Source organism: Alosa alosa, chromosome 8, assembly GCF_017589495.1.
Source record: "Alosa alosa isolate M-15738 ecotype Scorff River chromosome 8, AALO_Geno_1.1, whole genome shotgun sequence".
Lineage (NCBI taxonomy): Eukaryota > Metazoa > Chordata > Actinopteri > Clupeiformes > Clupeidae > Alosa > Alosa alosa.
The window spans coordinates 7,451,731-7,470,999 of NC_063196.1; the positions used below are offsets into that span (position 1 = coordinate 7,451,731).

General features: G+C 43.2%; 2 protein-coding genes across 2 annotated transcripts in view; both read left to right on the forward strand.

Moving 5' to 3' along the window:
• Positions 1-1,130: 1,130 nt before the first annotated feature.
• Positions 1,131-3,582, forward strand: LOC125299467. Its single transcript, XM_048250748.1, has 8 exons — positions 1,131-1,482; positions 1,593-1,731; positions 1,940-2,080; positions 2,256-2,353; positions 2,465-2,546; positions 2,647-2,761; positions 2,985-3,358; positions 3,445-3,582. Exons 1-8 carry the CDS (start codon positions 1,238-1,240, stop codon positions 3,493-3,495), a joined length of 1,245 nt encoding a protein of 414 aa, XP_048106705.1. The 5' UTR covers positions 1,131-1,237; the 3' UTR covers positions 3,496-3,582.
• Positions 3,583-17,511: 13,929 nt separating this feature from the next.
• Positions 17,512-19,269, forward strand: part of LOC125299176 (MAM domain-containing glycosylphosphatidylinositol anchor protein 2-like) — a 214,908-nt gene continuing 213,150 nt past the window's right edge. The window contains 1 exon segment of the mRNA XM_048250330.1: positions 17,512-18,437. Coding sequence (XP_048106287.1) covers positions 18,365-18,437 — 73 coding nt within the window. The 5' untranslated portion in view covers positions 17,512-18,364.

A 19,269-nucleotide genomic window follows, 5' to 3' on the forward strand; every position in this document is an offset into this window, starting at 1 on the left:
TTCAGAGGCTATTTTTTACCGCAAAGGCCTACACAGATCAAGCTTCAGTTGTGTTATTTGCATACTGCAAAGTCTATGAATCGGATACAAAAAGCTATATTTTAAGTAATTTAATATGTTGCTTACGAATAGCTTGATACCAACGTCCAATATTAGCCCAATAATTACATTGCTAATAATCATTGCCTAGGCTATCTCTCTTTACCAGTTGCCACTTTTGTCTGTAATCTGGAAGCTATGCACATTTAGCAGCATTCTACCTGGCCGTTTCAGTCCCTCCTGGCCTCTTTCTACCATCCATCCTTCCTGACGCTTATGGCTACTGTAGGCCCGGCCCGGCTGAGAAAACTTTTTGGAAAAGACGGGCTATATGGACCCAACCAACTCTTTTTGGGAGGGGAGAACTCCCTCACATGTCAGGCTACAACCCATGCAGACGGCAACGGTGTCATGCACAGAATGCGGAACGTGTATAGCCTACTAACTAGACTAACGTGACAAATGTCAAAAAAAAAATTCCTCGACCGGCCCAAAAGTGAAGCGGCCCACCGGGAATACTCCTGATTCTCCCGATTACCCACCTCGGGCCTGGTGAAAAGCCTCTAAAAACCGATAGCATTGGCCATACACTGGGTCATATGTGCGGGTTGCTGTCCAAGGTCCCGAACCCTTATTTCATTACCGCTACTATGCGTCGAGCGCAGCAAGATAGCCTAGGCTACTACTAGGTTTTGCCAACTAAACACTGTCGTATTAATATCGCTATCCTGTCGCATCCTGCCAACGTTGTGCTATGTTAGTCTGGCCCGTTTGTTGTAGAATATAGGCCAGAACATGCAGGCATATGTGTCAATACTGCGTGATTGCGATAACCTATTTTGTTTTACTTCCAATCTAGACAATCTAGTATCTAGTAGACCATCGTGTGGCCAATCGTCGAGTTTGAACAAAAACAGAAACAGTCGCCTAGCATGGAATTTGACGTTCGATTGTAGAACGTGAGCTCCTGTCTGTTTAGTGAAGTCAACAACAATTGTGGCAACAATTGCTATGACAGAAACAGTTACGGAATTGTGACGATGCATTCGGTAGACGTGTACCGTATTATTACGTTTCATGTGTATATAAGCAGGACATCTACTAAAAACGCTTCATTCACAATACTGCTACCGAAGAGAGAGCCACGATTACTGCACTGTCCGAGAGAATTTTACTCAGCCGCTTTTTAACCGCAAAAATGAATGGTCCCGACCGGGTTGATATGAACCTTCGTCCCCGGGTTAATACACTTACCTCCCCTAAACTTACGGCAGTTGTCCACGCAAACAAGACACCTGACAAGCAACAGGAGGCTGTCGCTGAGGGGTTGAGACACTCCAAATGTGTCCTCAATACCTCTTTCCTGGCCTCACATGGCGGCGCAGGTGATGTCCCAGCTCAGAAACAAAGCAGGGCACATGTGGATGAGGAACTCTCAAACCGGTGAGCACGTTTAGGCTAAGTTGACCATAGGTTATATTCAACAGTCTAAAAATAGCCGTAATCAGGAAAACGTCTTAAATATATCACTATCCACATCTCTATTGTTCCAGCTGTGATGGAGTTCTCATTGAGCTCTATCAGCTGGCCATGTTGCAGTGTCAGCGCTACCTCCATGCTGACAACGGGTTGCACAGACAGGTGGTTGGCCTGGGCTGGGGACTTCTGGCTCTTCTGTGCAAAAAGAATGGAGTAAGTGTTTCTCCCCTGTTCTGTCCCTGCCTAGTGTACTCAGCCTCTCCAAAATATGTATACACTACCCATGATGCACTTTGTCCATGTAGATTGGTATTTCCCACAAGATTTATAAACAGACACACAGCAGTGATTATTCTGAGTTGGTTAAGTGGTGTGATACCCTAATATTACACAATTGTTTTTATATTATTCTTATTTTTAGGTGGTCAGTGATAATGATATAGCCAACCTTCTACTGCATAAGAGTCTGCACTCCAATGGGGCAGATGCTTGCAGTGCCTTTGACAACCTTGGTAAAGGGACTGCCAATCTTGCTAGCCTGCTCATTGCTGGCAAAACCAAGGTAGGCAGAATCCTTTCCTGAATTGCCCATCATAGGCCTATATACATTAAGGTTGTGTACATGTCTTTGTAATATGGTTCATGATGAGTCAGCAGGACAATACACAACCATGTATGTATTGATGCACATAACCTAACTTCCAAGAGGTAATGTAGTGTGTGTGTGTTCTTTGCAGGAAGCTATTGAACAGGCGATGAGTAAAGGTGCGTGGCACCACGCCTTGATCTTAAACATCTTAGAAAGACATGGCCCATCTGACTGCATAATGTCCAGGTAGGGATACCTGTTCAGGCTTTACCAGATATGTGACATGCCACTTTTGTGTCATGAATAGTAATGTACCTTGCAGGTGATATAGTTTTTCTTTGATTTCTTCTTTTTCAGGTTTGTTAATAATCTGGATGATTCAGATTTAATGAAGACCTACTATCAGGTCAGGCTGGGAGAAATGCCTTCAGCTGCATTTGTGAGTGTTTATGGTCAACTTTACATGTGTGTGGTATGGAATTCTGATTTGATGCCCTCTTGAGGTTAGACTTAGGGTTGAATGTATGTTTTTCTTTTAGGCTTGTGGTGAGGACAGCTACCAAAACTGGCATCTACACCTTGCCATTGTGGTACAGTTGTCCAAAAGCAACCATCTTCGAAAGACGTCTGTTACAAAGATGGCAGAAACCTTGGGTAAAAACCTACTTAACTAATCTTAAACTAAGCTTTGGTCTAGTAATTAAACGTTTACCAGACCAAGAGAACATTTCAGTATTATATTTAAATTAGCCCGCTGGCTAACACTGGCACATTTACAGAAATGTTAATGAACGTGCGCTGTCCTTATAAATAAATAAATGAAATATACCTTAATCCCATATGTTCCCATCTTACCCCACCCCACCCCACCCCACAGCATCTAAAGGACATAAGCACGGCGCACAGTTCTGCCAGATGGTGCTGCAACTAGACCTGGAGCACCTCCTGGAGCACTCACTGTACGATGTTGTGGGGAAGTGGATGGGTCTTCTGGCAAATATGCAAAACGAGGTCCCACAGACACGTCCAGAGCATCCTCTGGACCCTGAGGTTGACAATGGACTCGCTGAAGTCACAAACACACTTCGTGTGACTTCTGACCAGCAGAAGGTTCCACTCTCTGAAGAGCTCTTCAAAAAAGTCATGGGCCCTCTGTATGTGCTACAGGATCACAATGCTCTTGCGGAGGTCGAGGAGAGCACATGCCAGCCACAAAACAGAAACAGAACAAAAAAGAAGCAGTCTAAGAAGGTTTGCTTTTATAACATGAGTCATGGAGTTGGCTATTTTATAGCCATGTGTGTGATGTCACTGAACTGGTGTTTCTTTGGTTACAGATGTCTTGGTTTGGCTTCATCGGCTGCTTTGGCAGTAGAACGATGGACTAACTAATCTATACACTACATTTTCACCAAGATTTTTATTTATTTATTTTTTTTAATTGAAAATGAGAATTAAAGTATTTTCATATTTTACATACTGTATGCATGAGAAATTGTTATTTTGAAAATCCCACCATATTGAAATCCTGCACATGTAGAGTTAATTTGATATTCTCCATTTTAATTATTTTGTATGAAATATGTTTGAATTTTAAGTAATATTAATCAAACTGCAGTTGATTTACTTAATCAAAAAAGTGAAAGAGCATAAGTACTGCTTTAATGATTGTTCGAAGATCTGGTGATTGTGAAAGACATAAGTAGTGAAATGCCTTGGATCTGACATTGACCTTTATAGTAAGATTCTGCTGAAGAGTTGGGCAGATCCTTTTCGTGTGACCTCGCTACTGTGACTGCCGCAGGGAGAGGCCTTTGCCTAGTACGCCATGCATACTGACAGAAGTAGCACTGCAATGGGGTTGTGGTTTGACCTTTGCATTAAAGCACAAAGAGATGTGTGTGTCTGTGTGTGTAAATGTGTTAGAAACCAAATCTCAACAACCAGTGTTGGCTTTTCACACAAACATGGTCAGTATACTAGCAAGTACCGAAAATAATAAAATATTGAACATTATACTAAAGTATTTAACTGTTTATATGGAGAGAAATAAAAACTCTCTTTCCATGTCCTATTCTAAACCAGACTGGCAAAGACTCACACACTCCTTCTTCACACACTCACTCTTCAGGAAATCCAGTCTCTCTCTGTGTGTGTGTGTGTGTGTGTGTGTGTGTGTGTGTGTGTGTGGGTATGGAGTGACTCGAGGGCTTTAACAGGATTAGATGGTTTCTCGCTGTGTTCAGGTCCCATGCTGAATGCCCTGAGTGCATTGCTGGTGTTCATCCCTGAACCTGATGCCCCCTAAATCTGTGAACACCTCACTGTCCCGCAACAAGGGCTAAAAATACAGTCAGGCCCAACACACTGTAGCACTCTGGAAATGTAATGTAGACCCCCAAATATAAGCCAACATCTATAGCAGATGAACTGTAAATATAACATAATTCTATAGTCTGCAAACTGCAAACAAAAAATCTGTACAGTAAGTCTATCTGGAAGAACATAATCCACATCAGTACACAGAAAATGAATGAGTACTTGTAAGACCTTTATTTATTAATACCATATGAACTTGGGGTAATGTCAAACGACCTACCTTTCAGCGTTGGCATCAAGGGGGAGCCTTAGGGGGCCAGGCCCCCCCCAAACAGGCCATAAGAACTTCAGTAACAGGTCTCAAGATAGATTGTAGCGGACCGCTCCATATTCTTTATAATAAAAATGTATTACTTTAGGCTTATCCAACCGGGTTGCTTAAACGCCAATTAGGTTAACGTCACGCAGTCAGCTGACGATAAAAGGCTGCTTGGCCTAACCTGCGGGGAGAGCGCTAATTACAAGCGCTATCGGAGAGGGTAGTTACCGAGGGCATGTGAGACATGGCGGGAGCATTTTAAAACAGAACATTCACACTGGATAAGTTACATTGGATTCCTTGGATCGTACCCTTGTGGATTAATCCCTTTGAGGAATTACTATGAAGCAGTGCGGATCCTGAGCAAAATAGGACCGGCTCAAACTACTTTGTGTTGCGCACGACGGAATGGATCGGCAGCATGGCAAGATGTTTTCCTTTCTCTTGTCGTGGTGTTGCGAAGATCCCTGGTTCAAGTCGTAGGCCTACTCTGCAGCTCCCCTGGCTAGTCTTCCGCTGGTAACTCAACACTCATCTCCGAGTTCACGTTTCCCTTCCACCAGTATAACAACTAATTCAACATATTCCACAACTCACTTTCCTTCAGTGACTCAGACTCTTTCATACTTTCCCTTTTTGTTTAAATAGCATTTTTGTTTTTGATTGTATGGAGGGATATCGATTATTTAAGTTGTGTATGAATATTTTTGGTTTAATTTAAACTATCACAAAATATGATTTGAAACTTATAAAACGTGTTTGTGTTGTTTGATTTGTGTGATAGTTTCGCTCTAACGGTGACTACATTTGAATTGGCAGCAAATACTGCCTGGCACCCCAGAGACAATTGAATCTCTAAATTTAAAAATAAAAGATTCAGATTAGTCACGTTACAAGATCTGGGAAGATAATGGAAAATACAAGATTTTTGTGTTTCTGAGCGCATGATGACCCAAGCACTCAAGCTGAATGCATGAGCTGTTGATCTAAATAGCAGAAACTGTAAATAAAGGGCCAAACTGACACGTCGCATTTCCTATATTTTCCAATATTGTCCAGTGCTAACAGAGCTAGAGCGGAGCTGAGCAGTGCGAATATCAATTCCTCGCTCAAAAGCGCTCCGTGCTCCAACAAAATTCCATCTGCTCCGCTCACTAGCTCTGAGTGCTAATGATAAACTTGAGCAACGGAGACGTAGTGCTTTGGGTCATGTAGGCTACTTTAAGAGGGGAGATGGAATCGTCCTTAAGTGAACGCAACACAGCTCAGATCTTAACCTACTTTATCCAGAGGGAGACATTTTTGGATGCAGTGACAAAAAGCCATCATGGACCTGGCTGGGAAATGTGACAGTTGGAGTCGGCATTCACAGCCTGTCGTTGCAAAACAGTGACCTACATCTCCAAACTCAAAAACAGTAGACTAACAGTCAATAAAAGTGGACTGTCAAAGCAGCACAAAATACTAAAAGCCAGGCAGAGTATCCTGTTCGCTCTTCTCTTCATCACATTTGGTGCATCTACCTAGCCACTTCGTATAGTAAATGTGTTCTGTACTTTAAAAAAAAACATTTTGACAAAAAACATTTTCACATAGCCTACATGTAATGTCTGCTAGTGGTGAGTCTGTTAGGCCTATAGCCTATTTACTTGTACAGTATTGTAGCCTATGCAACGCTATTCTATTAAACGCTGTGTGCTAAATTACTATGATGGCTATGTTCTTGCACTTTACCTATTCACACACGGTGGCCAGATATTCCTGTTGTTTGATAGTAAACAACTAAAGAGTCAAAGATTCTCTGTCAGCTGTGAGGGTAATTCCATTAATTACATTTTCTCTGACTACAGTAAAAAGCTCTCGGTTTGCCTTTCTCACAGCAGTCCTTTCCTCCTTTTTTTATTATTTTTTTTTTTATCACTGGCCATGTGAGCCCCCACTCACATGGACTGTGATTCACACATAATTGACAAGCCCATCTACAGTATTGGTTTCTTAGCGTCAACTTTCTGCACAATGACCTGTTGGCCTTGTTCATCCCCACTCAACCTTACAATGTAGTAGGGCTTCTGAGTGCATTTATACACACACACACACAGAGTGTCTTCTTTTCTATTTTCTTTTCTACAGTATAGCACTGATGAAGCTACTACTGTCTTCTTAGTAACATTACCATTTATTTGACTTGTTTTCTCGTTCATTATTTAATTTTTATCTTTAGAACAATATTAATGTAAAGTTGATTATTAACATGTTATACCTGTAGCTTTGGCAACAATGACTTTATTCATTCATGCCAATGAAGCACCATTTGATTTGATTTGATTTGAGAGAGAGAGAGAGAAAGAGAGAGAAAGATAGAGATAGAGTTCAGTTCAAGTTTGAAAGTGCCATTGGAAGCATGTTTCCACTAAAAATTAAAGATTCTGAGAAGTACAAGCAAAGATCCGCTTCAACCCTCTCTAGTACAAGGCTTCTCTCCTCTCTCTGTGTCTGCTTGGATGTGTATTGAGGGTGGCAGTGCTTGATTCATATTTTAGCCACATGCTCTACCTCTGCCTTACTTCACTGATTTCAGTTATTGCTCTGCGTCCCATAGCACCCGCTGAAAGAGCTCATTTTCACAATCATTCATTCATGCGTAATCATGCCAGGCATCTGCACTGAGAAAGGGGGAGATTGCCATGCAAATTAATCTGCCTGATTCTCTAAGCAGTTTTGGACGTACACTGATGCAGCAGTAGTGAGCACAGACTCTCATTAGCGATGCAGACAAACGTGGCTAACAGCCTCAGCAGAAGAGCAAGGGCTGTGGGATAGGCGCTGCTAGGTGGCTAATCTCTTCTCTTTGTTTCAGCTACCGCAGTCACCTCCCATCTAACAATAGAGTGACAAAAATAAAAGAGAAAATAGTAATAGTTCATATGAGTATATGCACATAAAAGCTAAAACAATAAGAATGAGAGGACAATAAGAATGAAGAGGCTAAAGCATCTGTCATGTCAACATATTGAAGTCCAATCTAACAGTATATACTGTACAGTGCTAGCATGTCACAGAGCCATGTGTCCAGACTTCTGTACTCTGGTTTGCAGTGAAGAGGAGTCCAACCTTCAACAAGACAGTCCATCCTCCACGACAAATGTTCACTCACTATACAAATCACCTTGTAGTCTGTAGCCATATTTTAAGGACTTGTTAATGTCCGCGTTTCACCAAAAATGCTGCTGTTACATCCCACTTTGATGCGATTCACTCTTTGTAAAAGCTTTTTCGCAAAGGCTGTGTTTTTCGGGCTGTCAAGTAGCAGGTTTTTTGGCATCAGCCTGGAAGCAGTAAAAACAGGTTGTGGCTTTCCACACAGATGGGGGGAATAAAACCCAGGGAGAGTGCAGCTGCTCGTCTGGCAGTCAGACAGGACAGACACCCTCTCTGTCCAACAGTTCACCTGCCTGTCAGTCCAGCATTTCATCTGTCCATCAATCCAACACACTCAACAACAACCCCAACTGTTTGTCTACCTACCTACATAATGAACACTTAATGCTGTTAGCTATTCATACACTGCGGCCAGATATTCCTGTTATTTGATCGTAAACAATTGTGTCTCCAGTAGCTGTGCTGGTAATTTCCTTAATTACATTATTTGTGACTGCAAATAAAAGCTCCCAGTTTGTCATGTTCACAGCAGCGTTCTCCTTGTCATTTTATTTCTCCTGTTGATTTTTTTTGCTCCCACTCACATGATTTAGACAGAATCAGTCCAACACTTCATCAGTCCATCAACCCACTTCATCAACACCCTCAACTGTTTGTCTATCTACAGTATGAACACTTAATGGATCTTTCTACTGGTCTGCTCATTGACCTGACTTCTAACTAATTTGTCAACCTCACCGCTAAACTGTCTTTCAGCCCAGATTACAGTTATACTACTTAGCTGGTGAACAGTTTATCTAACTGTTCATCTAGCTGTAGCATATACTTGGACACTAAGCTGTTCATCTTGTTGTCCACTAGTCCTCTGAGCACTTCATCTTCATGCCGTTTAAACTGTTGTTTTCCTGGCCATGCCTTTTGGAAAATTCATTTAACTTCTGTAGAATATCTAGCTCTAGCATCTAGCTTTTGTAGTTCGCCTAGCTGTTCTTTGAACAATTGATCTATTTATAATTTGTCCTTTGGAACAGTTCATCTAGTTCTAGTTCATATGGCCTTTGGAAGACTGATTCTAGTTGTCCTAAGAACAGTTAATCTACAGTTTAGAGATACTGTATAGGACTATAAGGACTTCATCTATTTGTCTTCTGATGAGCTCATCTAAGTGTTTCCTGAGCTGTTCCTCCGAGACTCTAGCCCTGCCAGGCTGAGTTAGACACAGCCGGATGTTTTAGTGACACCTTGTACCCACGAGGCATCTCTGCCAGCTGTTCCGGCTGCATGGAGGCTCAGAGAACGACAGCATAGACAGCAGCCACTTCACAACACAAGGGCACCGTTCCCACTGACTTTACACTGGCACACACACACGCACGCACACACACACACACTGTGTTCCCTGAGTCCCCTGACTCTGCCACTGATCATTTCACGCCCACGTCCCCTGTGCTACCGCTCCCAGAGGCCAGATCAGTAATTACTGTGAGCTCAGAGGCCGCTCCAATGTACTGCGCTGGGAAGTTTGGGTTGCAAGGTTCTGAGAAATGCTGGGGTTTTGGGCAGCCCGATTCAATCAAACGCACACACACACATACATACTGTACGCACACACACACACACACACACTCACACAAAGAGACACACACACTCACACACACAGACACACACACACACACACACACACAAAGGCGAGGGAGCTCTCTCTTGTTGGAAACTCAGAACTTGCGAGTACCGTAGTCTCTCGCCTCCAATGGGACATTAGAACGGCTGAGCAGCCATTAGCTTGCCAAGGCACACACAGCTGACTGTAATATTCCGAGCTCCAGCTCCAAGCCTGCCTGCACACGGCCTTACAGGGAAAACGCTCTGTCTGTGTGGTGGGTACAGGAGGCTTCACATACCTGGAGAATAAGATGTTCATTTATCCTCCATTTCATTTAATTTCAGCGAAGGTGGTTCAGTTGGGTTCTATTTTTTTTCCTTCCTCCAGAATATGAATTTATGCAAAACACATTTCAAATCTAATACAATGCCTTGAACTCAATCAATTTTAGTTAGGAACACCAATTCATATGGTAATGTGGTGTTTCCTCCCAAACAAAATCACAGCAGATCGAAGTTGAAATTATTTTTGCTTATAAAGGTTTTCAAGAAGTACAAAATACCCTAGGCCATCTGAAGACCTGTCTATGGTCTTGTTTTTGTTTGTTTGTTTATTTGTGTTTATTTTGTTTATTCAATCATCTGCTTATTATGACCGTCGCGCTCGCAAAGCGGCCATATAGGTTTAGTTATTTTATTTTCTTCCAGATTTTTCCCCCAGTAATTTTGTGTCAAGGATTCCCAGGACACTGAAAGACCGGGCTGCACGAAACTTGTATGGCATGTAGTCTCACAAGGACGACACGGAACCATTGTTTTTTGGTTTGATCCGTCGCCCACCCACCACACCAGGCCGGAAAGGAGGGTAGGCCAGACACTGTTTTCTGTGAATATCTCGAGAACCGTAGGGCTTAGGATGACCTACTTTTTTTTACATGTTGGTCTCAAGGGGCCATGTCAACCCATTCCACATCCACTCATTTTATGTATAGCGCCACCTAGTTAAAAATGAAAAGGCAAAAACAAGGCATTGTAATCGCAGGTATCGTTGGCTGACAGGTTCAAAACTACACAAAATGAGTTGAATTGAAGTGTAGGATCATTATGACCAGGCTCGGATTGGTAATCTGTACAACCGGGCAAATGCCCGGTGGGCCGGTCCACATGTGTGACCTCTGTTTTTTTTTTGTTTTTTTAAGTTATTTAGCCTATTTGCGGCCCGTCATGTAGGCCTAGGCCTAGCCTATAAATGCAGTTGCATCCATTTGGCGTGGGGGGTGACAGGTCAATCATTTTGGCCTCTTCATGACAGGTTCAGTGTGTGTTACGATCACGCCCCCCTGCCCCACCCCTCAAGTGGATTTGTCCAAGCAGCCACTAGTTCGAGTGCATGGTAGCCTAGGGCCCTAGGCTGTATAAGTTCCCTCCGCTGGCTGGTGTTCACATATATCGCAGTTTAACCGTAAACAGCAATCAGAGGTCTAGTTTTATTCCATAAATATATTGTTTTTATAGACGTTAGTTGCACGCGCTACCAAGAGCTTCCATTTACTGCACCATGTAGGCTACTGTAGTGCGGTTCTGTCAACATAAAAAAAACTACGAGTAGCCTACAATTTTCGCACAACTTGGTGGAAAAGTGTAGCACAGGTTAAAGAAAACCCATTCATTTTTGGAGCTGATCCTACTCAAAAGGAACTTCAAAGTATTTCCCATATAGTAGGCCTAGCCTTTTAGCTCACAATGACAGTGAAAGTGACACTTGGAAAGTGGTCTCTCCACCGAGTGTTACATTAGATGCACAATCAATCGCGAGTCGATGCAGGTAAAAAGTAGGCTATCAACTGGTAGGTTATAACAAAGGTAGCCTAATTTTGTAAAATGTGATGACGGCACACAAACTAGGGCAAAAACGTTTAGTATAGCCTACACTTGTGGTGATAGCCTACAGTTAATGTGAATCGCGGACTATAACCAAAGTAAAGGAGAAGATTTGCACCAAATAAATAGCCTGGCGGGCCATCCTATATCATTTAAATGTATAGTCTGGAATCGAACCATTCACCTTGCTTAATCCAAGGGGCGGGCAGAGAATTGTCTTTCAAACTGCCTAGGCATGCAATAGGCCAGCTTCGACCATATCCGTGATCGGGGTCGGCAAAACGACAAATACATCCTTCTTCTCGAAAGGAATGACTTAAGTGCATTGTGTTGCTCAACTTTCAAAGAAAAGCACAAGTCCAACTCCTCAAAGTTGACGCCAACGCCGATTCAAACAACCGCTCTTCGCTAAGCCATAGCCACCTACCTTGTTGTTCACCGTCATGGGACTGTCGTTATCCTGTTAAGCCCGCCTTAAGACTCTCTAACAAAATAGAGCTGTGATTGGATGGCGCCCCACGGCCAGCCAATAGAAATCCCTATGGTTTGATACTAGGCGCACAGGCTGAGCAAATTAATTTGCTGCCGCTTAGGGTGCGCTCTAGATTTCTAGGCTACCAAATAAAGGCTGTGTTTGTGTTTCTACAACATGTTGGCACAAAACGTAATTTCTGTCAACTATGACGATGTCCATGTTCAGTAGCCTATATTTTTCATTTAGTCAAGCAGTGACATGTGGTTTAATGCATGGGGTAACATGACGTGAGACAGACAGAAGATGAGCCTGTCTTTAGTTAACCTGACCCTAGCCAGATGAATTTCGTTCCGCTTAGCTCCACCTAGCTTCACTCACATCCATCTGGGACCTCTTCCATTGAGAGTGATTTCTGCAACCGACTTTATGGTTCAGCCAATCAGGACGCAGGGCGGGAGTTTCATAGATGTGACATAGCGTAGAAGCGACTGTGAGACTGTTATTAGCGTCACGGGTTGGCTTCGATGTGAGTGGTTGAAGTAGCACGTCAATAGATGACGGACAAGTGGCTTATTCAATCATATGCAAGCATTTTTTGATTAGGCCCAGCCTTCTGAAGCAACACTTCAATGGATCGGTTCCAGATGGATGAGTGGAGCTAGGCGGAGCGAAATTCATCTGGCTAGGGTCAGGTTAGTCTTTAGTAGCCCATCCTTGAATCCTGTCCCTCTCAATTTCAAATCACTTTAAAACGGTGGGATTAGCAACCATAATTTAAAAAAGAAAATCCCGGAGACCCCCCCGGACCCCCGTGCTATTGTGATGAGGCTATAGGTCCAAATCTACTGTGCTATTGTGATGAGCCTATAGGTCCAAATCTACTGTGTGTTTGTTATTTATGGGTGGAATCATGGGGGTGGGCCGGTCCAGGAGAAAATTGCCAGGGCCGAATTTAGCTCACAGTCCGACCCTACACGCATGCACGCACACACACATAAAGACACACACGCATGCACACACACACACACACATACACACAGTACACATGCACGCACAGATTCACATGCACATGCACGCGCACACACACACACAAACACACCTACATGCACGCACTCATGCACACACAGAAACAAACACACACACACACACACACACACACAAAAAACACATACATGCAGGCAAGCAGGCACATGCCCACACACACATACACAGGAGCACACATACACAAAAACAAACACACACTATGCACACACTCCATTAATAACCCATAATCCATTGGGACTGACAATCAGGGCCAGATCTACGTACATTTGCGAACGTAGCATTATCAGCGCCATAGACAAACTGCAGATAGCAAACGCTGTAGTACCCAAGTTTACGTCGTATTTATCAAACTTTCAATTCATAGAGTAATCTGCGCTTTTCTCTGCCCCCTACCGCAATTTACGAAGGTCCACAACTGAACGGCATACAAACGCAGTTGAATGAAGTTAACTGATGAACATTAAAAAGAATCAAACGTTTAGCGATCATGAAATAATACCATACATGAAAGATGTCAACAAGCAGGGAGATAATGAAGATCAGTAGTTCTACTCAAACCACTTGTGCACGCAGGCTATGGAAGATTGGTCAAATCTAGCAAGTAGGAAAGTTTAAGTGAATGACGTGAAAGTGAAAGTAAGACATTCAAAAGGCCAACGAAAGTTAAGGTTGATTTTGATATACCGGTAGTCCAAAAACATAAAGCTGGTGCTCTAAATAGCGATTCTGTTGTCTTTGAAAGGTTCTCTTAATGATGCATTTACTGTAACTGCAATTTGGATTAACACCTGCTTTTACAAGGTGGAAGTATTTAGGCGCAGAACAGACGTGTGCTTTCACAAGTTTAGGGGCAGCCGTGGCCTACTGGTTAGCGTTTTGGACTTGTAACTGGAGGGTTGCCGGTTCGAACCCCGACCAGTAGGCACGGCTGAAGTGCCCTTGAGCAAGGCACCTAACCCCTCACTGCTCCCTGAGTGCCGCTGTGGTTGCAGGCAGCTCACCGCGCCGGGATTAGTGTGTGCTTCACCTCACTATGTGTTCACTGTGTGCTGAGTGTGTTTCACTAATTCACGGATTGGGTTAAATGCAGAGACCAAATTTCCCTCACGGGATCAAAAGAGTATATATACTTATACAAGCAGTTTTTGTACATACCGTGGATCACATAATTAGGCGCTCTTTACGCTTCCCCTCCCATGTCTTTATGCTAAACTCCCATTTTCCCCTTGACCCTCCCATGAATGCATATGCATGACATGGAAAAGCGCAATTTGCTTTTTTGAAGCTCCTGCGACAGGCAGTTTGCACTTTTTTTTACCTCAGTGCAGCCTGTTTGTACATAACTCGCAATAATTTTACACGCATGAAGTGGGTGCAAAAGCGTTAGTAAATCTGGCCCTCAGTGTTAATAATCTAACAGTAGCGTACGCATTTGCCTAATGTTACCCTCTTGCACTAGTAGAAGCTAATAGACAACCTTTAACATGCTGACGAAAAAAAAAAAACAGGCATGTTCAACGTTAGATTAGACATCTAAGTTCTCTTGAGTAGTATGGTTGCCTCGATTGACAGTGATAATAACAATCCTAGCAAAGAATGCGCTAGTTATAATTTTGTGGTTCATGACGCCACCAACTGCACAAGCACACACACACACGCAAGTCAAAGCACACATGCAAGCTTTTTCCTATCTTACTCTCTGATTTTTCGTCATGCGCTTTACTTTTATTAAGCTTTGCGCCCTGGGGGTGTGGCAGAAGGTGTTCTCTGGCATACTTGGTACCAATGGATAGCTCTGTGTCTCCTCTTTCATATGATATGTTTGCCATATCTATGAGATCACGGGTTCACGGGTAATTCAAACGAGAGTAATGGATGCGCAGGTAAACACAGAGAAGTATAGACTGTAATTATGATGCAATTTGATTTAATTTCATGATTTTTTTTATTTTCATGCTTGATCGTCGAGACAATTATGCCAAAAGCCCCACTTCTGCTCTGTCACGCAATAAAGGTTTCATCTCCCTGCAAACATTTCCGGAGCAATGTAACTAGGGTTGGGTATCGTTTGGGTTTTATCCGATACCGGTGCTAAATCGATACTTTTAAAACGGTGCCGGTGCCGAAACAGTGCCTGAATTGGTACTTTGTTTTTAAAATGTTTTAAATTAAAATGGTCTAAAGCATGAATTGCTTTTTTTTATTGATAAGACAAATTTGAACATGAAATGTAACTGTTATATTCAATTTACTATCAATATCTCATTGCTCCTACGAATAATACATTTAAATGTTAAAACAGCTTGCCATGCATCACACAATGGAAAACGCATGGGACTTATGAGTTGTAGCGCTGTCCTGTTGCGTGCAGAGGGAATTTGAAAGACAACCAATTATCCCGCCCCTCGGACTGAGCACTGCCAACAGTGAGTGCCCAGACCCTACATTTTAATGTGGGTCTGGCTCGTCAGGCTATATAATTATTATATATGAATAAATTATTCAATTTGTCGTAGTTATTGCTTTATTTTTGAATTTTGACATTTTGCTAGGTATAGTAATCTTTTTTTATTAATTCAAATATTCGAAAGGGTAGTTGGGTCGCTCGCTACCTTCAGCTGGATGGGTGATGTCCTTTTTTGGCTTTGGATTGTTTGGCCTCCCAAAGGGAAAGACCTAGGTGCTTTTTAAGGTGACAAGGAGGTGGCAGAGCATGTCCCTACACACCTCCCAGCAATTTGGTATGTGATAGGCATTCACATACAGCGCATACGGAAAGTATTTACAGGGCTTCACTTTTTCCACATTTTGTTATGTTTCAGACTCATCTTAAAATGGATTCAATTTTTTTTTTCTGATCAGTCTACACACAATACTCCAACACCCCACACCAAAAACAGGTGTTTGAGGTGTTTTGTATATTTAGAAAAATTGAAAGACTGAAATATTCCATTTAGATAAGTATTCAGACCCTTTGTAATGATGCTTGTAATTGAGCTCTGGTGCATCCTACTTCTATCAATGGTCCTTGAGATGCTTCTACAACTTGATTGGCCCAAACAACTTTACGTTCCAATTTTTAACCTTTAACAATTTTATATTATATAATGTCTTACTGGTGATAAATATGGTACTGTATTGACTGTATACTGATGTAGATTCAGACTTTCCATAGAGAAAACATGTCAGGGCAGGCCTCAGGCACAGTGCACTAGTTGAAGTATGTTGCTCTTCTGGGAAACCACCTAATCAGCTGGGTTGGAGAAGGTGTTTCTACTCTGTATGTAAAGAAAAAACAATAAAAAAGCCATTGGTTTTATATCCACATGGTGAGTACTGGCTGAGGAAGCTAGTCAAGAATGAGCTGCTGGATTCTAGAGGATGTAATCATCCAGGTGGGGATTTGAAGCACACACACACACACAGACACACACAGACACACACTGGTTCCCTGAAATGGCACAAGGTGTAAACCATGATGAGGCTCATCTTGCGGTGAGGAGAGAGAAAGCGTGATTGTGGTGATTTTGAGTCATTTCCATAATGAAGTGAAGGAAAAGCTCCATGCAATCCTAAATCTGTCCTGTAATAGAATTGTGCAGTGGGGAATGGACACACGGTGATACATTCAGCTCTGCTTGTTGACAATTCCTGCAAAGTGTGAAAGCTTTGATCACATGTGCATCTCAGTCTGGCCAAAAGAACAGCATCCGGTTGCACCAACGTAAGGTTGATCGTGCTGTAAGTTTAGGTGTAAGGTGTGCCTTAAACCTTACGTTGAAACTAACTAGTTTTAAATTAGCGCAGCATTCTTTTTCTGTTGCACCGTTGCTACTTAAGGTACACTGTGTGCTAACGGCGAGAGAGCTGGTGGAAGTTAGCAGAGGTAGAAGCAACGGCTGCAGCAGCATCTTCTCTGTAGCGCACTCTATAGCATCATCAGCCTGCTGATTCGTATTCGTAGTAAAGACAAAACCTTTCAACTAACATAGACTTCTGAGTCTGGGGCCACTTGACCCAACAGGGGGCGTTATTTCCAAAGCAAGTCGAACTCGACCAAATGGGAGAGCAATGGAGAGAGTAACAAAGAACACAAACATCAAAAATCAATCATTGCCTGCAATAAAGTGCACTTAACCGATTAAGTAAGGTTATACTGAGACTGTTTACAAAACGATCGTGTAATGCTATGAATGCACCTACCATTCATACGGAATAGCATGATATTGAGTGGCTCATAGGCTACATACACTGCACTAAATTAACTGACACTTCTGAAATCAATGAAACGTTTAAGAGAACTAAAGACAATCCAGAAAACATATTTTTTAAAACATCTTAGCGTACTTCTGGCTTCTAGGCGGCCAAATTATGACATGAATTGACGTGTTGCCTAGGCTTTAGTGCTGTCCAAGTTCCACATGCACCATCGGGAGAAAGTTAACGTACTTAACGTAAACTTAACGTAGCTATGTCGACACTGTGCGTAGTCATCCATACAAATTAGAGGTGGAAGTCACGCACGGCTTGACGTAGTGAGATACCGGCTGCGGAGCCGTTCCGTCTTCGACTCCACCGCACGCACCGCTCTACGTGCCTGATGCAAGTCGCAAGCGACGCTGATGCATACAGAGACACAAACAGAGTGAGAGGGAGGGGAGTGTTTCGTCCTGGCAGCCAGGAAAGACAGACCTTGCCCCTCTCCCACCCCCGTCTCTGTAGAAGCCTGTTTAAAATCATCATTAAATCAGGTGCATGCGCATTCCTCCGGCTCTGCCGTGCTCGTCATCCTCCGCGCTGGCAGAAATAATTTGCGCGCGGTCTCGAGATGCGGTGCCAATGTAACTGTGGCTACACCAGTGTCTGAATCTGCCTCGCGCAACTTCAAGACTTGCTTCGTTAACCGGGTGGTTAGACAAACACGCGAAATACTGAGGGGCGGAGTGTGACGCTTCATGCATGACAGTTCATGGATTCTTCAGATACACCGGGATTAAGCCATGACAGCTGTTAGAGGCAACGGGAGGCCATGTCCGTGTAGATCACAATCAAGACGAAATCAAGTCCATACGACTGACACACGGGGGTACCTTCGGGGTCACCGTCACCGCGCCTGAGCCGAGCGCGTCTGCTCATCTGGCGGCTACATTCGCGGACACCGTGAGGACCAGACTACACACAGAGTAGTATGTTTCGGGCATCACATCTTTCTGTTTGCTTCAGTGAACATGTCGGTGTGCCCTCATAGGGTTACTTATTAATACGACTTCACTTTATTTATTTTATCCAAGCGACGAGGTATCGTTTGACAATTACGCACACCTTTCTCTACAAGAGACGAATAAATCAACGCCGGTCGGCGTGATCTATGCCCGCCGGTTATCTTTTCCTCCGAACCCCTCCGGTTTCCAGTCGGACTTCTGGCGTTTGAGCTGGATATGTTGACATTAACGTAAGCATGGATGGAATGATCAGTCTGTTGGGGCTCCTCGCTCTCTGTCTGGAAGGCATCTACTGCCAAGGAGTGTACGGTAAGTCGCAGAATACTCAAACATCCGTAACCAACTCAATATTGACCTTGCAAAAAGACGAGATCATTTGTATGCAGTGTTGCAAGCGCGGCTGACCCGAGGAAACAAGCTGCATTAAAATGTTACAAGCGTCGTTAACTCGAGGCGTCTCACATAATGGAAACAACCCATGACTATGTAGCCTTCGGAGGCTTTTGGATGGCTCAAACGAGAGATAGTTCTGCAGTTGTGAATATTGATTATTGTCTTGTATGGAATTGAATGTATATTTAAATGGACTCGCATGATTTCCAAGTCATCTGCAAATGTCAAAAATCCAGTCATATATCGCCTGCCAGGAGAAATGGCAGACACAAGCATTTGATTCGAGTCGAAATGAACTAATGCCCCTGACAGGGGAGCTCACATATTCAATGTTGTGAATGACGGGGTTCGGTTCGTCGAGAGCCTCCCTCGGTGGTTCGAGTGCAGTTTGGTCCCTCCCTGCTTCGCTCTCCTCTCACCCGCTCCGCGCTCACCACGTGGTATGCAACTTCTCTCTCGCTCTCTCTCTCTCTTGTCAATATAAACCTTTGCATGGTGGCTTCGGCTGTTTTTGCGCTTCACTACCCATTGCACACTGATGCATAGATGTGGAAGGATGTCTTGTGTGAGTGCTCCGCAGCAAGACTCTCCTGAACGACGCACACTCAGGGCACAGACGACCATGAACGACACAATTACACGTTTACACATGCATGTGAAGAAGGAGCTACTCATCTCTCTGCATGTTGCACATCAGTAGCACATCAGTAGCTGTGTCTTGTAGGCTGTGAATATAGGCAACATATAA

What these genes read in the sequence shown, in the direction of transcription:
- LOC125299467 (XM_048250748.1), top strand. Translation starts at nt 1,238, where the DNA reads ATGAATGGTCCCGACCGGGTTGATATGAACCTTCGTCCCCGGGTTAAT. An exon ending in AAATGCCTTCAGCTGCATTT is followed by an intron (nt 2,547 to 2,646) that starts GTGAGTGTTTAT and finishes TTTTTCTTTTAG; the next exon opens with GCTTGTGGTGAGGACAGCTA. An exon ending in AAAAGAAGCAGTCTAAGAAG is followed by an intron (nt 3,359 to 3,444) that starts GTTTGCTTTTAT and finishes CTTTGGTTACAG; the next exon opens with ATGTCTTGGTTTGGCTTCAT.